We start from the raw sequence: 22,368 nt of genomic DNA, 5'->3' as shown, positions 1-22,368 counted from the left end.
CTGGGGAGCATGGGGGGGGGGGGGGGGGGGCATGTGTGGCTGCAAGTATATTTATGTGTACCTACATGCAAGTGTGCACTATTTTGCCTGTATATGTTTACAAGCTTGTGTTTCATGCATATTGAAACGCATGCTTGTGTGTGTGCGCGCGCGTGTACGAGAGATTGTGTGATTCCCTCATTTGAGGAAAGACAATGTTCTACATTCCACAGGGGAACAGAGTCATTACCGAAGCAGGAACTCAAGCCTGGAGGCCACGGCTCTGCATGTAGTGTGAATAGATCGAGCTAGTTTCTCGCTGAGACGTGCTGTAGAACACTCACTCCGCCATTACCAGTGCCCCGCAGTTCAAACCTCACTCCCACCTTATTTCAACTGGGAAACATAAGAAGGAAAAAAAAAAAAAGTTGACAAAAACAAACAAGTATCTCACCGTGGCAGCTCTGGGGTGGTTTCATCGCCGCTTTACATGCAAACACCAACTCGATCATGTGCATCTAACATGAAATGATTGTTGAGTGGCTATTTTGGAGGTGACATGCAGATCTATATCCCCTGATTCTGCATGAAGTAGAGTTTTTTTTTTGTTTGTTTTTGGCCTGGCCTCTCTGGGAAATGTCGGCTCTGAAGCCCTCTGCTGCCCTCTGTTGGTGACTTAACCCTAACCGCCATCCATTCACACGCAGTGTAGGCAAAGATGGACATATGGCAGCTGCCTATCACTAAATAACAGGTATGGGAATGACTCTTTGTTCTCACACTCTCCTTTTGTCGGTTTCCCTCCTGACATAAAGCAGACTCAGGGTTAATTTCCCATGTTGCTAATACACTCAGGTCGTTAGCATGCCCCACAGGAAACTATTGTTGCATCATAATAGACAGTAATCAGAGGTGAGGTCTGATAACGCCTGCTGTCACCTGATGCTCCGTCTGTTTGCTTTTCTCATTCTCTTTTCTTCTCAGTTTCTTAAAGCATAAGAGCAGATGCTGTGTGATGCAGTCTACTCACACTTCTGGATCTATTGTACATGTATTGTACATTTCACAGCAATTTGTAGGGTTTTTTTTTTTCTCTCCTTTTTTCTCTTGTACTCTTAGCCACTAAATTAGGCATGACATATTTGGGTTGCGATAACCCTATAACACAATAGTTAATGCTTCTATACAGCGCCAAATCTCTTTTGATAACACAAATACTCACGTATGCATGCACACTTTTAAAAGAAATGTCTCTTTGTTTCTACACATGCCCGTGCACTTCTTTTATTCCATTTGTCCAACTTTAGGACCTTTATCTTCTCGGTCCAGACCCCGTTATGCATTTTCTAAACTAACTCTAGTATCAACAGTGGGTTTCCAGGACCTGCAGTCATAAACATTGTTGTACACTTTCAGCGCCCTCACAGTATGGCACAATAGTGTTGATTTTGATTGACACCACGGGTGATGTGCAGAAAAAAAAATGAATATTTACAGTATTAGTATTAGTCATGGTAAAAATTCCAGTCACATCACATACATACGCTTAAACCACCCTTGATCTATAAACAGACTGAGAATGAAGGGCCTTGATTGGCTGAGAGAATGATTGACAGTTGAACGAGTGGAACCTTTGAATGTGAAACTCAAAGGAAAGATGGGAAGCGTGTTTGTGCAGGTCCCATGGGGGGAAAAGCCTGGATTTCACACACACACACACACACACACACACACACACACACACACACACACACACACACACACACACACACACGCACACACACGTGCATGCATGCATGCACACACACAAATGCACACACACATTGTGATCTTGCTCTACTTTGGGCTGTGCTCCACATGAAAGCATAGATGCTTCCTGCTGTTTGAGACGAGCTGTGTGTTGCACTGCAAAAGAACATACAGGTCTGTATATACATGTAGACGGACAGGTCTGCGTGGAGACCAGAGCAGGTGAGATTGTATCCAACTTGTCCTTTGTGGAATTTCTCTCTTCCTTTACCTCTCTCCATGTCTGTTTTTCTTTTCTATATTGTTTTATTTATTTTTATTTACCTCCTCCTTCTCCTCCTTCTTCTTCTTTTTCTTTGTCTTCTTCTTATTCATCTTCTTCTTCTTCTTCTTCTTCTTCTTCTTCTTCTTCTTCTTCTTCAAATCCCCAGAGAGTAAAATGAATGAATTTCCTTCTTCCTTCTTCAGATCAAACAGCAAATAGCATTTTTCCTGTCAGTTTCTGTTCTTTATTTTTCCCAAGAAACAAACAAACAGAAGACGAATGCTATTTTTTAATCTGCAAATTTAAATGACATACAAGTCTACAAAATTCCAAGTTTCATTGCAATCACATTCCGTCATGTAGACATGCTCCTGACTCATCACTCCCTCAAAAAAAATATTTAATATAGAAAGAAATTGTATCATCGTGTTCTACAAATGGCACTCCACAAATGTGGAGGCACTGTGCCCTTGACTATCCCCCTGCTGAAAGTAAGTCTTAGCCAATTAACAATGTCTTCCACTAGGTCTACATGCACACACACAAACACACATGTGCATGCACTCACACACACCCCAAACCTCACAGCTCATGGGACTAAACCTCATTAACTGCTCTGAGACAGACACTCTCTCTTTAATCAATCCTTTTCTAAGACTGCGTGCACACGGAGGAGCGTTGACAATACAACGCAAGCACACACTCACACACAAACACATACATTGGGGGGGAGATACATTCACACACTGGTCTCCCAGAGAGAAAAACATGGTCATTTGCCAGGGTGATTCAACTCTAAAACACCCTAATTACATCGACAAAGCCACTTTGTTTTGGTGCTGGATAAAATGTGAATGATTTTGCATATTATTATTATGCCTCTGAAATATTAACCAACCCCAGGGGAGTTTATCTGCTCTTTTAAATATATGCAAATTATTTTATTTTGGTTTGGTTTGTTTCCAATGACTTTTGTGAATTGTGTTTGGATAATTAAATGAGTGCGTGCAGATGTAGAATCGCAGGCAGTACCTACATGATATGATGATCTGCCAGATTAGCATACAAATTAGGAATGTTGCACCTCGACTGCTAATCGACTAACTTTTGTTTTCGCTGTAACCTTGACCTATTTGAAACATCCACGCCGTGTTTCGCCACGGAGAGGGAATGTAAACACCGCTCCCCTGGCTTTATAAATTGATAAGGCTCGTTTGATATTGTCCTTCATTCCAAACCCTTCTCCTTTCGCCCGTGTCAAGCTCTTTCAATTATGACTTGCCCTCCTATCTCGCTGATTCTTGCAGCGCCACTGGAATGATGCTATGCGGGAGATTTACTGCAAGCACCTACAGGTACCGTGGCTTTCAAATGACGTATTGGACCTGGAAGAGTTGATGTGCAGAGCGCCAACATTTCAGCTCTGTCTTACCTCACTGATTGCCTTGTGAATCCCTGATGGGTTCCGCTTCGTACATAATCATTTCCCTAACATGGGATAATTTGATTCTATTACTCTAACAACAGCGCAAACAAATTGCCTACGTAATTTATTGTGCCAATATAGCAAAAACAGATGTGGTAATGGCACTGCAGCTTTCCAACCCCACATTTATATGGACTTAAACCAAACTGCATATAATTGTTAAAATACATTTATGAACACCCACCCAACATTTTCATTGTCCAAACATGTCTAATTATGGTTTGGCAAAGGAATGATCTCCAGCCTCTGTTTTTTGAATCTTTAATACTTTTACACACAGTTCAAGATTGCTTTCCGAACCCCCCCCCCCCCCCCCCCCCCCCCCCCCAACCATCAGCACCACCAGGTCTTTTTTTTTTTCACAACTTCCCCCAGCTTTTCCACGGATTCCTCTCTTCTTATCCGAGTCATTTCCTGTTAGAAGGTTCGAGAGGCAAACAGCCTCAGATATGTTGTCTTTACTGTATTTCAATCCTCTACAGTAGGCCTTGCCTCTTGCTCCCCCCTGTATGCTCTCCCTCTCCTTTCACTGGTGTTCTATATGCCCTCTAAAGCCCTCTGCTCTGTCCCATTTCTCCCATTGCCTCGGGTCCTTTTTGACACCCCTGGCATGTTAATGGGCCAATCAGAGCCACTGTCCTTGAGAATCTCACTTTGGCTCATTTTCATACACCTCCCCGCCTCACCTCCCCTCTCAGATTTATAACCTCTGCTGCTTACTGCTCCAGATGTTTTGTTCTGTTTTTTACTCTCTGTAATTGCTAATTCAATCTGGCTGTAAAGGAGCAGATGCTCTCAGGACTCGAGCATACCTGTGTGGGTTTCACCCTGTGTGTGTGTGTGTGTGTGTGTGTGTGTGTGTGTGTGTGTGTGTGTGTGTGTGTGTGTGTGTGTGTGTGTGTGTGTGTGTGTGTGTGTGTGCAGATGCTCTTTTTTTTTCTTTTGCCTGTGTTTAAAGCAACAAGATCGACTCTAACACCCTGACTCATAAACATAACCCCTCACAATTACACCAAGCTCACTTCCTCTTGAATAAGACAACAGCAGTTTTAACTTGCACACAATTGCACACTGGCATCAACTTCCATTACACCCTGCATTACTGTCACCCTTAAATCACCACTGCTGAGGTTTTGCTGGTTTAGCAGTACTGACAAGTTGGCTTTGGAGGTCTAAACTGTGGTGGGAGCCTTCTCATCAGCCTCCTCGCATTTTTTTTTTTTTATCATCTTCCATCCTTTTTCTCACCAGAGAAAGTGGCAATCCACTCCGGTTTAGAGAGAAAAATAAATAGACTGGTTATCCGCAGGAATGCGAATGCTACTTTCGTCCCATTAGGAACATCTGTGAGCGTGGCTTGGGATCACAGCGGGTTGTCTATGCGACTTTGAACATGTGACAAGTGGCCTCATTGTTTAAGCATATTCAATATCTACACACTGTGCCAGATACGCTCTGTGCACTTGCATACATATCTGCGCAGGGCACACATATTTACAACACATTTACATGAAAGCAAACACCCACATAAAAGCGCACACCCATCCTTGCTCACATGCCCACACACACACACACACACACACGCGCGTGCATACACACAGACGCACCTCTGTGGACCTGTCATGTGTCATGCAGACAGGGGTCAGATACTGTGTGATGTGTGTGGGGGTTATATCGCTTGGGAAAAGGACTAAAGATCTTACCGGGTCTGCAAGAGGGCCAACAACAACAGCCTGAAATATAACAGCAGTGAAAGAACCCTCGCAGTGACAGGAGGAAAGCCGGGCCCCAAGCCAGCGACTCCACAGATCAGAAACACTTCTACTGGCACAAAGATGGGGCAGGATCACTAATTCATAGCTAATGTGCAAAACAAAGAACATTGTTTTGTAATGACACTGTAAAACAGCTAAGGAAAAGAGCGGCGAGTGTTTTGACAGATTGGAAGCACATGTTTGAGAAGAAAGAATAATAGCAGAGCTGTACAAGTTTCTTTTTTTTTTTTTTGTGCACATTCCCAAATCAAGATGATGCTCTGACCACATTTGTCATGGGAACTTCAGCCATGTAAACACACAGCCTTGACTCCCAGCAGTTGTACCGACTGACACACACACACACACACACACACATGTGAATAGACACTGAGCACGCTCACCCAACGCACAAGCAATGTGCAGAACCAGAAAAGTCAGAGTGCCCCCTAGTGCTGCCTGTTTTACCATTACCTCGTGTTTATCTTCCTCACTATTTCATCTTCTGCAACTCACAAGTTGTTAGTGACAACTTGGTCTCAGTAGACCAAATTGATGATCAACTGAAGAGCGAGACAATAAATGGGAGGCATGGTTATAAACTATGAAATATCAAGAAAAGGCTGACCTTTTTTTCCTTTCTTTTTTTTACATATCCAAAGAAAGAATGTGGGTCTACAGAGATTCTTGCAAAATTTGTTTTTTTCCTTACTTTTTTGAACATTTAGTCTCTGCAAAGCTTGCTTTGGCATCGCCTCTCAACCATGAATAATGCTTAAGATTATACTTTTCCAATTAAGTCTTCTGCCAGTGCTGTTTTCCCCCCCATGCTGCATAGCATTACATTGTTTTTACAGCAAAACTCTCAAACATACCGACTCACCCCTGCGTACAAAATCCTGATCTTTAAGGACACGGGAGATTTTCAATCAAAGCTTTGATTGAATACTTTGCCATCCTCAGCACTCGCACACCCGCAAATACACACAGGTTGTTGACAGTGAGTGTCTCGAGCAACATCATTTACCACTTAGGCCCCTCCCCGAGGACCGTGCCATTCTTAATGCGAGGCAGATAGTTTGATAGCTCTGGTTTCTGTCGAGAAGTGCATGTCAATCAACAGCTCCCGTCAACGTCACCAAGGCAAAGTGTTTCTGAAAGATCTTTTTACTGAGTGCCTTTCTAGCCATCCTTTTCCCACCCCACCCCACCCTGCACGCACACAAAAACACACTCACACATGCACAAACATACACACAGCCATTTCCATCTCAGCAATCACTTCTCCTAGAGTTCTCCTTTTTCGGACGTGTAACAGTAATTGAGGTTGGTCCCTTGGGTGCAGTGCATTCTGGGCTGTTAAGTGCTGTTTCTTGTTTTTTTTTTCTCAAATGGGTTGTATTTTGGCTATTGTGTTGTTTCTTTCTGCTTTCCTATAGAAGTGTAAGCAGTGGGCCATATTTACATGTATCATTAGAGAATAGAAACCCTGTCGAATGCCGGGCATGCGAGGGTTTATCTTGCCCCATGGAATATCAATCAATACGACAAAGAGACTTAACACTTTTTGCACGCACCCAGTCACTAGAGAATCAACAAAAAAAAATGTTTCAGATAAAATGACTACTGCCAACCTCAGGACTGAGACTACCATGACCTGGATGACTGAGAATCTACACAGACTGCTGTCAATCATTTAATTCATCCCAAATAAAAATTGCCTGTTGGAATACCGACTCAGGTCACTCATGAGCCAACCATGTCTTTTTAATACGTTACACAGTCATTTGAGGGTGTTCACTTGCTACGCTGACCTCCCTGCACTCCACATCAGGCCTGGCTTGAGCACACTCAGTGACCTTTCTGCACGTTGATGACGTTGTCTGTCCAGAAGAGGGAGTGATTGATCTGGATTGACACAAACAGCCAGTGCCCTGCCTGGCCTGTCAGACAGCATCACTGGGTCACTGTAGCATGCCTGAATGCCAGATGAGGAGGGATGGTGAACACATGGGGCGGGTGACCTGCTGTCTGTGATGCAGACCACAGTTTTGGTGAAGCTGGAGTTCATTTGGACAAAAAAGAACAGGCTTCTCATATGTGCAGCAAGCTGTGTGAGGTAAACACAAGTGAATTTTGCTTTAAATTGCAATGAATAATAAACTGAGGAAAAAAAACATATTATTGAAATGGTGATCCTGAACAATATGACATGTTTTGGAGATATCAGTATTCGACAGTATAAAATATCTAATATTAGAAGATATATTAAAGGATCTCTTACATTTAGTTTCATCTGCATGTTTGCTTTTGAATTTTTGTTTGTTTTTTTAAGGAACTGGAATAGTTTAGTAGTCAGTGCTCTCTAAGAGAAAAAAAAAAAAAAACTTTTGTCACTACTATCACAACACTGCAATAATGCAGCATAATGCATCTTGCCTCAACTTCCCGTGAAGCTTAATGGCTATGATCTGAAAGCACAAGAGCTATAGAAACACACAATGCACAAAATGTCAATCTATATGTGGCTGAAGAACTTTTAATATGGGGTCTTAGGATTCTTATTTTATTTCTTACTGTTAAATTTAACATTTTGTCAAATTCAGTAAGAAGTCCTTATTCTATGGGGTCAGCAGAAAAAATGTCAACCCCCTATAACGTTTTTCCCATTATTTTTATATCCCCATAGTCAGTAATAACTATGAGTCATTTGTGACGGCTCAATCTCTAGCTTTATATGATGGTTAATGTTCTTATATGATCATCATATACGATGGTGTCTGAACACGACCTATAAACTACAATTCCCACGCTGCTTCACGCAGTCTTGATGACGTAGCACGGGCATTTCCCGTAGTAACCTTTCCTGACTGCCTGTTGGTGCGTGTGCGCCTCCTGTCTTGAAAGAGAGGTGAAGAATAGTTTACTTTCCATAGTTCAAGGTTTGGTGTCGGTGTTCGCTTGAAGTAAAGGCTTTTGCCGAGGCGTTAAGCCCCCGTTCACGGAGCCAAGATGCTGAACATGTGGAAAGTTAGGGAGCTGGTTGACAAAGCGTGAGTATCTGCTACTCACATTTAGAAGTTATTTGTGCTTGTAGTTTCACCTGTTTGAAAGAGACACGTACCCAAAACTTTGACGTCACGTCACTCTTACAAGTTAGCTAGCCTGTATGCTACTAGCGAGTTAGTTAACTGACTTTTATAAATGCTGTTTTAAGTGTGGGTGTCCCGTATTTTTTACAGTTGTTTTTTTCATTGTCGTTCTTTTACATTGTAGTTAAAATGTTGTGGTTTGACCGCGAGTGTCGCTTGTTCGTCTTCTCCGAGAGTGCAAGCTAACTCGCCTGGCTAACAAGCTAATTATGTAGCTCGTTGACAGGGTGGGTGGCTAGCCGACTAGGCTAGCCAGCTAAGCTAGTTTGACAGCTCCCAGGCTGAACAATAAAAAGCTGGATGTTTTTCAGTTTTGCGTAACAAACGTGTCATCTAACCGCTGTTTAGCTGCCACTGCCAGGAAGTTTATTTTAATAACTTAATTAAGGGTAGAAATGCTTGACGATCGTCATGACACTTGTAGCTAAGTTACACTCAGCGTTGTGGTTGTTGAGTGTATAGCACTCTGAGTTGTACTGTACGTTAAGTTAGTTGTTGATCTTCAAAGCTTTACAGTACAACGCTTGGTTGGATTATCTGGGATTTTCCACCAGAATTGACGTCCCAGCCTGCCAGTGGAGCTAGCAAACACTGCAAATTAAAACATCAAAGTAGCCAAATGTCCAGTGTTATTTATTTATTTAATTTCCGTTGTCTTCCAATGTGTGTTTTTTTTTTTTTTTTATGTAAAACTTGTATTGGAAATGTTTAGCTTTAATTTGGTGTATAATAACGTTGTTATTATTATTATTATCACTCAGTCGGACTCTGAGGCGTATTTTTCGGGGGCAAGAAGGCCAGAGTGTGTATTACAATAAAACTCCCTTAATAAAAACTGCTTTTACACTTTGTAAAGGCAGTTGATTCACAGTCATGTAGACAACCATTTACCAGTAAATTTAAGTACTAGTGTGTTTTAAAGTTTGTTGTATGTGTTGAGAATTTTGACCACAGTCTAAGACCCTTTGTGTGTATTTTAATTTTAGCCTCTTGTTTTTGTTTGTTTTGTTTTTTTAGTATACATAATTATTTGAGTTGATTTTACTTTTATTGAGTGTGTTTTGTATTTTTTGCTTTAGGTAACTATAAAAACCTTGCTTCACTCAGTAAACCTCTCACTATATTGTGAAATCTAAGAGCCACAGCAAAGCATTTATTAATGAGTGACCAGTCATATCCTGTGTTTTGTAACTTGTTGGTGGATATCGAGCTCATAGGCCAAATGCTAAATTTGATCATTTCACTGACAGGATCAGATTCGATCCCTTCAGTGAAGTGAGGCTAGCACATTATCGTTTTTGCACCTCTGGTGAGTTTTTGCATAGTTTAATGGGCGTGTTGGTCAAAGCTTTATCACTTTATCAAAGAGCTAACCAACACCTTAGGGTTTCTTCAACATGTTTTGTTCTGCCTTGGCTACTGGTTTATTTTCAGCTGGTGACTGCATTGAAAGGCTATTGTAAGCTATTGCACAATTTTTTTTTTTTCTTTTAAAGGGTTTAGTGGTTTATTGTGCACAGCCAGACAATAGCGTGTTCTTAAGTCTAGCCAAGAATGCAATCCTGTGGATGCACTTGACTCCCCTCGGTGTGTGACCTCTTGCAGCATGTTTTATATTTGTTTGGGGGGGGGGGGGGGGGGGGGGGGAGGGGTCTGGAACTCCAGATTTCAAAGAATTTAGGTGGAGAACATGCCACAACTTGAAAAATGGTGAATGATCGTGATGCACATGCATTTATCTACACACAACTATCTAAATTATTTACCAAACTTAATGTTATATAAATAACACTATCATGCAGTATTGTACAAATAGTTGATTTATATTTTATTTTCTGATGCTTCTGGACTGTTTTTATTTAAACTTTTGAAATTAAATTGATAGACAGAAAGGGGGTTATTTGTATGAGTGCACCTTCATTCCAGTCCGGCTTTATTTGAAATTGTGAGTGGTGAAAGAGCTTATGTCTCTAGGCATCTGAAGATGGTAACCTGCTTTGACCTTTTTATTTTCATGCCATGTGTCGTCAAACTCAAGTCATTGAGACTGACCCTGCCAAAATACAACACATTGTTTCTCACTGATTAATTAGATCGGTTTCTAAGGCGGGAGGATTAGGTGTATTTTATTTTTTTGAAATATTGTCGTAATGAGTAAAAGCAACACTCATATGAAAAGTAAAGTGCAGTTGCACTCATGAGTAAGGGAAATGTTTCAGCAGTATAGCAGCGGAAATATGCGTGATTGTTTGTCACTGAGAGCATCACAACTTCCGTTTTATCTGGCTGGTATCTAGAAGAGCAGCCACCTCTGTAAAAAGATAAGCAGTTGCATCAGTGCATCAATACCTTTGGGTTTGTTTTTTTTTTTTTCTTTCATTCATGCATGGCAAGGCTTTGCATTATCCCTAACTAGTTAGACATAGACTGGATATATAAAGCTATAACAGCATATAGAGTAACCAGACTGCTCAAAACTAAATTAATCTGAACTATAAAATTATGGCTATTTTTCCAAACTCTTGGATAAAACCAAGTGTTTGGAATAAGAAGGTTTGCACTCTGTCCGTCTGGGACTTGTCAGTAAATGTTTACTGTAATCCATAGTTGAGCTCTGAGGCTGATTTTAATCAGCTGTGAAAAGAGCCTGGCATGGTAATTTTCAAATACTTTTCATGGATTAGGCCACATTTTACAAAAGAGAGTATGTTGTCAGAGTTCTAACCATACCCTGCAGCTTGTAGCAATGCAGCCTGTCTGAAAACCACAGAGGGTGTATCCCTGTTAACTGTGTGCCATTAAATCTGTTTTGCCTTTCAGGGCCTGTGCAGTTTATTGCTGATGTGGCAGCAGTGAGGATGAGAACGTACAAGTTTCACATTCTTTATTTGCCTTGCCACATTTTTGCTAAAGCTACTGCAGGACTTATTTATTTTAAAGATGACGCCTGTATGGTTATTGAATTCTGTAGTCCTGTAACGACCACATTTTTCCAAGTTAATACCTTAAAGTGAATATGCACCCAGGTCTCAGAAGGTGGCTCAGTTTTATGCCGCACGTGCACTTTGGGATAGTGGCTATACTGCTTCTTATAAAGCAAACAATGCAGGAACTGTCTGGATAACCAGTTCATCCAGTTATTTCTGAATGCATACCAAATAGCATGTTGAATAAAATCCCCTTCCACAAATGGGGAATAGACAAATAGAGGTAAAAATCTCTACTAAAAAAACAAACACAAGTATACCTTTTGACAGTCGATGCAAAGCAGTTGATGTAAACAGCACCCCGCTCCTTTATTCAGTGCCATTTTAGCCTCCATTTATGTGTTTACATTGGATGCATTGTGCATGTTTGCTTTGGCAGGCAGTTATGGAGCGCACACGTGTTCCTTTTAGCCTTTAAAAGGATAGATATCGCTGTCTTAAGCATCTTTTAGCCCCTGATTTTATATTATTTTTCTGCTATCGTTTCTGTTGTTTGTCTTGGTGGCATGGGGTGTAGGTCCATACTTGGAGATGAAATGCCAAATGTTTGATGTATCCAGTGAAGTTTTTTTTTTTTTGTTTTTTTTGTTTTTAAATCGTAGAACCAATGTCGTGATGAACTACTCTGAGGTGGAGTCTAAGGTCAGAGAAGCCACCAATGATGACCCCTGGGGACCATCAGGACAGCTCATGAGTGAAATTTCTAGGTAAGGACAGTATACAGTGTCCTTTAAGGTGTCCCACTGTAAAGCACCAAAGTTGTACTGTAAATAAAAGCAAACCACAGAAAGATTACCTTTAAGCCCTTTTTTTTTTTTTTTTTAAAAAGCTCAGGAAATTTGCTTTTATGACTATTCAGATTTTGCTGGATGTGAAGCCCCTTCTCTCATGAAAACTGGAAAATGATAGAGCAATGGGAAATGTGTATTAAAGCTCAGGATGTAAGGCTAGATAGTGTTCTTGTGTTGGAATTGCCAGTTAATTTTGTTCTATTTTAGATGAATCCTGGAAATATTTTTTTGATATTTTCAATTTAATTTTTTTTTAGGTTAATAGGGATGTGGTAGATTTAGTTAAATTATAGTTAATAACTTGCATCACTTTTTCGATGGAGGATGTTTTTCATAAATGGAGGTTTTAGAATGATGTTCATTCATTAAAAAAATTCACTTTATTTTCAGCTAATAAAAAAAAATCATACCTCATTAATGTAGTGCACTTTGGTTTGGAAATTTTAACAGCTGAGTGAGAGCATTTATGAAGAAACTACAGTAGAATTTGATTTTTTTTTATTAAAGTTAATTATTGCTGTAAATTACTTGAAGCATTTCAGTAACTAAGGACTCCTCTGAACTGCATCTGAAATGTCTTACATAATTTTCTTTTAGTCCAAAAATATTTGTGAATTCTTCTTATGCCAAAAACCTACGAGCCCTGAAGTTAGGAGTGACGCAGAGCTTAGAAGCTTCTCATGACTCAGCCAGTTAGGAGCTGTTTTTAGCCTTAGGAAGTTTTTGCAAACATGGCTCCTGATGTTCAAGAATCTTGTTCAACCTCTCCAAATCTTTTTCTTCCTGCAGAAAATTGCAGTGAGAACATTAAACCCCCAAGTATACATTGTTGATCATTTATGATATACAAAGCGAAATAATAGTGGACATCAGTGTTTGACTTCATCTGGTTTTCTTGTGCGTGCTATTCTTGTGCATGTCTAATTGCATAACAAGTGTGGTCAAATCTTTGGTTAAAGGATTAAGTAGTTCTTAGTTTACATGCATTATAATTTTTTCAGTAAAAGTAAAATGTCTTAATTTTCTTTTTTCACCCCCTCTCTGAATGTTTTTATAAACAGAGCCACGTTCATGTATGAACAGTTCCCAGAGGTGATGAACATGCTGTGGGCCCGTATGCTGCGGGATAACAAGAAGAACTGGAGGAGAGTCTACAAGGTCTGCCTCAGTGCTGTTACAACATGACACAAACGCGTGTGCTTACAGTAATTGTGAAAGAAGGCTCGAAGAACTAAGTGCTGAGAACATTTTTGATTCTGTGTAAAACTTTGGACCTGCTTATCTAAAATGAACACAGATTTGATTTTAACTTGGTTTAACTTCTTTGGTTTAAATTCTTACTCCTTACTTTTAAGCAAGTATCAGGTATCAACAGGAATCCTTTAACACTGAGTTAACCTTTTTTATAAATAAGATATTGATGGTTTTCATGCAGCAAGAGACATTGTTTGAAACACAAACTAAAATCTGAAACTGAAATCACTGCTTGAATAAACCAGAATAACTCCAAACTTCAGGTTAAAAATTTAATCTTAAGTCTTTTTTTTTTTTTTTCCCCCTTCTCCCTCCCCCTCCAGTCCCTACTACTGCTGGCCCATCTCATCAGGAATGGGTCTGAAAGGGTTGTGACAAGTGCCAGAGAACATCTGTATGACTTGCGGTCACTAGAAAGCTACCATTTTGTAGGTAAGGGATCATTCTGGTCTTTTCCTTTTGAATCTTCTCAGAATGGCTAACCAGTGTGTTTTCTGAATGTTGCTGTCATGAGGTGAAAAGTTCTCTGTACATCAGAATCGTAATGTTTAACAGATTTAGTGTGAGCTGCAATGACTAGAAGGAGGCCCTAAGAAGTGCTTAGTCCACAAATTCTTAGCATGCTAGTGTAAAGCTGCTTTCAGTGTCCCAAACCACGTGTGTATTTTAGGGTTTGTTTACAAGAAAGGACACAGTATTTATTATGCATTGCCTGTGTGTGGCTTCAATCTACTACTGTTCCAAATTAAGAGATTTTTGTCGTTCTTTCTCTATAAAACTCCGTTCCTAGATGAGAATGGGAAGGACCAAGGTGTGAATGTTCGTCAGAAGGTGAAGGAGCTGGTGGAGTTTGTTCAGGACGATGACAGGCTCAGGGAAGAACGGAAAAAGGCAAAGAAGAACAAAGACAAATACATTGGTGTATCCTCAGACAGTATGGGATATCGAGGTTTCTGTAAGTCCACAGATGTGCAAGTAAAATAGTCTAAAAATAGAGGTGTTGAGAAAGGGCAACTGGGATTGATGTGATCACTTTGTTTTTAAGTATATAACCTTAAAACAGGAAATACTGTATGATATCCTATTCCTCATTTTTTTTTTTTTTCTCCTTTTCCACTAGCGGGGGACAGGTATGACTCCGGTGATAAAAAGTGGGATGATGACTGGGAAAAAAAAGGGCCATTCCCCTTCAGTGATAAATTGGGGGAAATCAGTGACAAAATTGGCAGCACCATTGACGACACCATAAGCAGGTTTAGAAAGAAGGACAGAGACGACTCACCAGATCGATTCAGGTAGGATACTGCCACCCTACTATCTGATGCCATGTTAAGTTGTAGGTGCTAATCATGTTCTAAATGCAAATAAAAGGAAAACTTATTGTTGCTGTTTAAGACAAAAGCATTTGAAGAACAGATTTATTTGGGATCATAGCGCTTTGTGTTCCTTGATAGGTATAATATGTACAAAGATCGTATCTAGCCGTCTTAATTCTCATATTATTTCGTCCCCAGTGACAATGAGGAGGACAGGGGTCGATCCTCTCGCAATGGCCAGCAGGGGAAAGAGTTCAAAGATGAAGAGGAGACTGTTACCACAAAGAGTGTACAGATTGTCCAAGCAACAGAGACAACAGCAACACGAAAGAGAGGAGGGATACCGTCCAAGAAAGTAGACCTTGGGGCCGCAGCCCACTACACAGGAGACAAGAGCCCAGATACTACCGCCAAACAGGTAGCAAGAGCAGTCTTGAGCACATGAAATGAGAAGATTGTATTGATATGGGATTAAATATGTTTTATTATTTCAGACCCAGCCGGCTGCAGCTGCAGCCCCTCAGCCATCCAATACTGCCCTTGCTGACCTACTGATGGTGGACACAGCACCTAGTCGGCCTGCTGCCACAGGTATAATGTCACTAACTTTGACAAACACCTGATGTTTGGTAAAACACACTTGTTTGCCATCGTATGGGGAGATAGATGAGAAAATTATCAGTTGCATTTCTTCCAGTAGACAAATTGGACTGGATCCTTAGAGAAACTGATAGTCTCTGCCCAAAAAATGAAAAATTTACCTTCTAGTCTCTGCAGTTGTGACACACCAGTAAATCCAGGAATAGCGTTTTTAGTTCAGTGTTACAGTACCACAAAGAAGAAACTCCACTGTGACTGCAGAAACACACTAGACTCGGCTGGAAGTGTGGTGCCCAGCTGCTGATAGCAGCTTCTCATTTTTTTTTTTTTGTGGGGGGGGGGGTTGATGTATAGGAACTAAGTGCACCAGATGTTTTTGGAGGAGTCCCCAGTGAATGGGGAGGGCAGAAGCACTGAACAGATGTTTGGTCCCCTCCACCTATTCACTGCTTCCCCCTCCGCTCCCTCCCACACTTCTGACACTGAAGGAATGCTAACTATGTCAAAATGACACCTGGAGCTCACTTGTTTAAAATTATTTGTTTCTCAATGCAGACCTGATCGGTGGGTTTGCTGACTTCTCCTCACCTGCTGCCTCTGCTGGACTGTCCTCTGGATCAGGTTGGTTTTAAAAGTTTTGTTGTTGTTGGTGGTGGTGTGTGCATGTGTATGCTGTCCTGTTGCAGCCATGCCACTAGAATATTCAGAGAGATTCTGGGAGGGAGCCCTGGCCATATGGAGCCTGCTACCTGCTCTGCATAATAAGAACAGACACACATCAACTCCTGTTATGGATGACAAGGAGACAGGGACAGAGGAAGAAGTTGGTGGGGGTGGAGAAGAATGAGAGACTGAGAGAGGGAGAGAGGCAACAGCTCAGGCCAGTTCAATAAAAATTTAAAATGTTCCACCAGTGGTCACTGAGAATGTCCTCGATAAAGCTAACCTGGCCTAAGTTAAGATTAACTTTTTGTTTGCTGCCACAACAGGTTCAGACGTATGACTTTTGTTTCCTGACTCTTTCAGTCATTTACACAAATCTCACTATTTGGACGGCAAATAAAGTCATTCATGCAACTGTTTTTTGTGAATGTTCCTGCAGCACCGGCGTCCAGCACCAATGGAGACTTTGGCGAATGGAATGCTTTTCCTGGAGGTCAGATGCCAGCACCTGCTCAGACTGCCGACATTAGTGGAAATGACCTTTTCAGTGCCATGACAGCAGGTCCTTCTGCTGCCATGCCAGTCGCTGCCCCGGCCCCAGCTTCTGGCTCTGGTCTTGCCTCAGCAAGCCTGTTTGACTTGATGGCGCCAACACAGTCCCTCACTGCCTCTCAGAGCCTCAGCTTTAACATGAGCAGCACACAGAACATGACCACCACAGTCCTACCACAGTCTAAGTCACAGGTATGCATGATTGCACTCATGCATACATACATTCTTTCTAAATTATTGATTGCTATACATATCATTACAAGACTCATATCAGGCATAAATAGAATACAGGTGGAAACAAAATGTCTAGTTATGGGTTGAAATGGATGAAATTTTCTAAAGCTACAGATAAATGTGATGTATATGAATCATAGGATATGAGACATTGCTGGCTTTCCAAGGATGTTTGAGTGATTGGATCTGGTTTTGGTCAGCATTATTTTTAGATCTTGTTAATAAGCTGAGTTAAGCACATTTTTGTTAATTTAATTTGTTTATATTTTTTTTACTACTTGCTTATTTGATCTTGGCCTTCAAAAACAAGTGCTGTGAAAAAATTTCCTTCACATGCCATGCTCAAATACCAAGTGTGTAATAGATCAGTGTCAAACAGACTTGACAAGCTAGATAACTAATATCACTGAGGTTCAAATCCTTCCGGTTGTCCTCTTACTCCCACTTTTAACACTGCTCCTTGACTTTCTTGTGTGGAGACATACTTCATGTGATTGAAAGACAGAGGACAAGCATGATGGTGGAGAGTTAACGCGCAGCCACTCCAGATGCTCATCCTCCCCTGAGACTTTCCCATAACCACCCACTCCTCATTTTACTGACACAGAATGAGGAAAAATGAGATTTGAGTCACAAAAACATTAAAAATCCAAGAAAAGCTTGCATATGTCGACTGTATTTTCATGTAAAAAGGGTGTTGACCTACTTTAAAAGGAAAAAAAAAACAGTTTCAGTGAGAAGACATTCACCTCTTCCATTTCCTCTATTTTAGATAATGTTTTTATTGAGTTAAGAAAGGGACTCAGAATTCCCTCTGTTGAGGTTAAGTGGGTCATGCAAAAGGTTTGGAGCCTTGAATTATTATGAAAAAAAAACTGCATCTTTTAATTTTATTATGGATTTGGCACAGACGAGCTTTTTTTTTTTTTTTTTGGTAAATTGTTCCTGCATCTTTGTCTTTGCCAGCCCCTCCAGATGATGGGGGGTCCTCTACAACCACAGCCCCTTCAGCCTGTACAGCAGGGAGTGTCATCTCAAGGTGCAGGAGCCAAAGCATCTCTTCCATCCACCTGGTCAGATCCCTCAGTTAATATCAGCCTGGACTTCCTGGGCCCTGGGATGCATCCCCCCAAACCTAGCCAGCCCAGTCTCAACACCCTTCAACAAGGTGAGAAAATCAGTACTTCAGATGTGACATGAATAGTAACAATGCCATAATCAGGGTTTTTCCTTAAATCATTTTACAATGTGATTTTTTTTTTTTTTGTTTTTTTGTTTTGTTTTTTTTCTAGGCAACCAGGCACCTCCTAACATGCTCTCCCAGGGATTTTCCAATATGAGTCTTGGATCTACAGCTGTCCGACCTCCTGTTAATCCCATGATGCACCCCGGTGCTGGCATGGGAATGGGTATGGGAATGGGCATGGCCCCCAATCAGGGCATGATGGGGATGGGGATGAACATGGGGATGCATCAGGGTGGTTTGAACATGAGAATGCCACAGGGAGGTATGACAATGGGGATGCCTGGTGGAATGGGAATGGGAATGAACCCTGCAATGGTCCAACAGCCCAAACAAGATGCCTTTGCTGACTTTGGAAATTTTGGAAAGTGATGGAACTGGAGAGCAAAGATTATCAGAGGAGCAGTGGCAGTCTCCCTCTCCGTCCACTGGTGAAGGATTGTTAAGAGCTGCAAACAAAGAGTACTTGAATAATGTCAATTATCATAATACCAACACCCTGCAATCTCTTTTCTATAGTAATATAGTGATTTGAATCTAATTGAATGAGTGTGTGTATGTGCGTGTGTGCGTATTTGTTGTTTGAACCAATGATCTGTCAGGTCTGGGTTCGTGGTCGGACACACTGAGGATAGTGTGCCTTAGTAGGTTAGTTGTAAATCAGTGAGCAAAAAGAAGAAGAAAGTGCCACTGAGAGAATGTCGGGGGATTTGCTTTATAACCTCAATCAAGTGAAATCACCAGAATAGCAAAAAAATATCAATTAATAGCTGCATTTTTTTTCCTTTTTCTTTGCTATACATTGTCAATAACTTTACTGAATGATACATTTGGATAACTTAATCTGCCATTTTAACTTTCTAACATACATTGAAGAATGTCAAGTTACCTCTTTTTGTGTGTGTGTTCTTGCTCTTTCCTTGACATGTAAATAGAAATCTGGAGCCGAAATAATAATTTATGAAGCTCATATATAAGAGGTGGTGACAATGTGAAGAATTGCATCGTGCAGACCAAATCTGATATGATTTAAGAACTATAACAAAGCACACTGACTCCTTCTCTTTGTATCCACACTCCAAATGTGCCTACAGCTGGAGTAATTAATTTTGTAGTCAAAGCTATAAATTAATTTGAGGAATTACTCCTTCAAGACCATCATTTGCTGCCTTTCTTATTGGTATATATATATCTATATATTTTTCTTCTGAGAAATATTATAATCAGTTAGCATCCAAATGAGATAATCAGTAGGTAGAAAAGCCTCATACAGGGGTACAGAGTGCCTGAAAGACCTTTGCCTTTTCCCTTCAGTTAACCTCTTTGAAGGCGACAATGTGACTGTGCAGTGTTGAAGTTAGCTTTGAGGATGGAGGTTTTGTTCTCGGTACAAACATGCCTATGCCTCAAGCCAAGTGTACTGTCTGTACAGATAGGAGATGCAGTTGTTTCACTAGTTCTGTTTTGTTCATCTGATGCAACTTTTTTGTTGTTGTTGTTTTTCAGTCTGTTCAGGCCAGTGAGAGCTTCAGAGCTACAAAACACCAAGAAATTCATTCAGACCTCAAGTGTTGATTCAGACTGTTAAGATTGTAAAATGCATCTGTCTGTTAGGTGTTCATCAGTGCATTTTGGTGCATGATGCCTTCCGTATTGATTTAATGTTGCACATTAAAGCAGAAATCCTGAAAAGATTTTCCATCATAACTGCCACCAGTCTGACTCTGTGTGTTTAGCGACTTATTAGGTACAGGAGATTGTGTGAGAGGAAGCACTTTTACCTGCTGTGGTGCAGATTGTACATACCCAGTATGTTGGTTGGATGCATTTGTGTCATCTGGTAGCACATCATGAACAGTCCCATCCTGCTGTTACACTATAGATGTACACAACATTGCATTTCAGCGGTTCAAGTGCCTGCCGATAGTCACCTCCTGATCCTTGTGATGAGTGATAATCAAAATTGAATCTTGACTGCCTGACAATTTTTTTTTGGCATGTCAACGCTGAGATAAATAATTCACTGACCAGAGGAGGAGGCAGTGGATTTTGCAGCCTCAGGAGGATTTAAGTTGTGCTTTCCTACTCCCCCCTCCCCAAGGGCTCATGAGGCTGAGCACACTAACACATAGTAGCCTTGCATCGGTGTCTGAAGCATTAAAATGACCAAAATCTGTTTGCTGTTTTTTCTAATATATATCTAGAGGTTTGTTTTATGCATTTTGTTTTCTACTTTAAATCCTCTCGGTCGTCTCTAAAATGGGATTGTGAAACACTAGTATATGCAAATGTAAAAACATGAAAATCCTTATAGAAAATGAAATTTTGCGTTATTCCCATTTTGATTTGATTTACATATCGAGATTCTTTATCTACAACATTAAACAGTTGATTGAAATTTGTTAATGGTGTGTGTTATTTGGTGTGTTGTGTCATTAGCCTCATTCAAAACTGCTTCAAGCAGCAAAAGTGAAGCATCTGCACTTGGCTTGGAAATTACATTTCCTTGATGCGAGTTTAATTTGAGCCCCATAACAGAACACTGTACAAAAGACTGTCATTAAATCAAAGCGAGCAGCTGCACACTGCCAGACACATTGCAGTGCAGGTAACAACAGTGATCCCCAACACTTTTTGTCTGATGTGCCCCTGCAGGCCAGATGGACTCAAGTACCCCTCCAACTCTTTAATATCTTATGTAACGCTGATATAAAAGCTGATAGTGTTTAAATGAGCTTTTTACCCAGTCCAGCTGTCAGTTTTTAATTTAGGCCAGTTTAGTCTGAGCTGTGCATTTATCAGAGTGAGCTATAGCCTATATTTTAACATCCATTTATTTGAGCTTTTTAACCATTTTTTTTTATTACCTTTTTAAAAATTAGCTATTTTTTCATGTCTGCACTTTGTTCAGCTTACCGTTTACTTTTAACTATTACACACTTAGCTAACCATTAATCACTCATGGCTAACTGTTTAATGAGTTTCTTACAGGTATTTCTCAATTTAGTTAGTGATATGCAGCACTGTGCAAAAGTCATTTATATTTTGTTTCAAATTTTGTAAAAAGGGCTTGAGCAATAGTTCTGAAGGTCTTTGAAAGAGTTTCTTTGGGATCTTCTGCTGCCATCATCAATGAAGATTAATGAGCCCATCCCAGAAGAAGCCATGCAAGTCCAAGCCATGATATTACCTCCACCATGTTTCACAGATGAGCATGTACGTTTGGGATCATGAGCAGTTAGTTTGCTTTTTTTTTTTTATTTTCTTCTCCAAACTTTAACCTTCCCATCACATTGGTAAAGGTTCATCTTTGTCTCCTCAGTCCATAAAACTTTGTCCCAGAATTTCTGAGGATTGTCTCTGTACTTCTTGGCAAATTCCAGCCTGGTCTTATTCTTGCTAATTAGTGTTTTGCATCTTCTGGTGAAGCTTCTGTACTTTTGTTCATGATGTCTTCTGCAAACAGTAGATTGTGACACCTTCACTCCTGCCCTCTGGAGGTTGTTGCTGATTTCACCAACAGTTGCTTTAGGGTCTTTCTTTACAGCAACTATCAACTGCTGTTGTTTTCTTGGTCCACCTGTTTAACATCTGTTAGTACACCAGGGACAACTTCCTTCTTCAGGACATTGCAGACGGTTGTACTGGCGATGGCCAATGTTTGTCCAGTGGCTCTGATTGGTTTCCCATCTTCTCTCAGCTTCACGGTTACTCCTCAAACTATAATGCATGGGCAAAACCCAAATCTGAAACCAAGCGTAGACATTCAGCACTATTTATTGTTTGAATAATCAATGTTATAGGACACACCTGGGCAGCAAAACACACCTGTCAGCCACGTGTTCCAATACTTTTGCTCATAAGAAAAATGGATGGATTCAGACAAAAGGTGCTATCTTCTGAACTGTGTAGCAGATTCAGATGTAAATACCTGAAAATAAAAGCTGAGACATTGATCTTTTGCCTCATATTCATCTTTTAATGTCAAATGTTTTCAGTCTACACCAAAAATAAAGGGATTGGCCTCACTGGTTCAATACTTTTGGAGGGGAGTGTATAAAATACGGTGGAGGATCTGTCATGGTTTGGAGCTGCATTTCAGCCAGTATGAACTCAGAAATATATTGTTAGAAGAGCCACCTCAACAAGACAAGACTCAGCTGTACATCTGCATCTAAAGGATAAAGGACACTCTTTTAAGAATGCCCATGTTCACATTTTGGACCAGGAAGACAGATGATTTAAAAGAGGAGTGAAAGAAGCTATGTCCACTGTGAACAACCATCACTGAACAAAGGTGGTGGCTTACAACACCAGCTGTCACCCACCTTCAATGTAGTCCT

At 40.6% G+C, this 22,368-nt stretch overlaps 1 protein-coding gene across 2 annotated transcripts; it reads left to right on the top strand.

Annotated features, from left to right (window-relative positions):
• Positions 1–8,078: 8,078 nt before the first annotated feature.
• clint1a (clathrin interactor 1a) lies at positions 8,079–20,423 on the top strand. 2 transcript variants are annotated; one of them, XR_004020468.1, is made up of 13 exons: positions 8,079–8,286; positions 11,975–12,079; positions 13,225–13,321; positions 13,741–13,849; positions 14,208–14,372; positions 14,538–14,712; positions 14,932–15,151; positions 15,228–15,324; positions 15,889–15,954; positions 16,436–16,740; positions 17,749–17,950; positions 18,075–18,487; positions 19,532–20,423. XR_004020468.1 is itself a non-coding variant. In XM_030739516.1 (12 exons), exons 1-12 carry the CDS (start codon positions 8,246–8,248, stop codon positions 18,395–18,397), a joined length of 1,905 nt encoding a protein of 634 aa, XP_030595376.1. In that variant the 5' UTR covers positions 8,079–8,245; the 3' UTR covers positions 18,398–20,423. The 2 variants fall into 2 exon arrangements, 1 of the variants encoding a protein (XP_030595376.1); XM_030739516.1 differs by having other exon boundaries at positions 18,075–20,423.
• Positions 20,424–22,368: the final 1,945 nt, after the last annotated feature.

The sequence above is a fragment of the Archocentrus centrarchus genome, chromosome 10, assembly GCF_007364275.1.
Source record: "Archocentrus centrarchus isolate MPI-CPG fArcCen1 chromosome 10, fArcCen1, whole genome shotgun sequence".
Lineage (NCBI taxonomy): Eukaryota > Metazoa > Chordata > Actinopteri > Cichliformes > Cichlidae > Archocentrus > Archocentrus centrarchus.
The sequence above is the reverse complement of the archived record's forward strand: the minus strand, read 5'-3'. Positions and strand labels throughout refer to the sequence as shown.

What these genes read in the sequence shown, in the direction of transcription:
- clint1a (XM_030739516.1), top strand. Translation starts at nt 8,246, where the DNA reads ATGCTGAACATGTGGAAAGTTAGGGAGCTGGTTGACAAAGC. An exon ending in TATGGGATATCGAGGTTTCT is followed by an intron (nt 14,373 to 14,537) that starts GTAAGTCCACAG and finishes CTTTTCCACTAG; the next exon opens with CGGGGGACAGGTATGACTCC. An exon ending in TAGTCGGCCTGCTGCCACAG is followed by an intron (nt 15,325 to 15,888) that starts GTATAATGTCAC and finishes TTCTCAATGCAG; the next exon opens with ACCTGATCGGTGGGTTTGCT.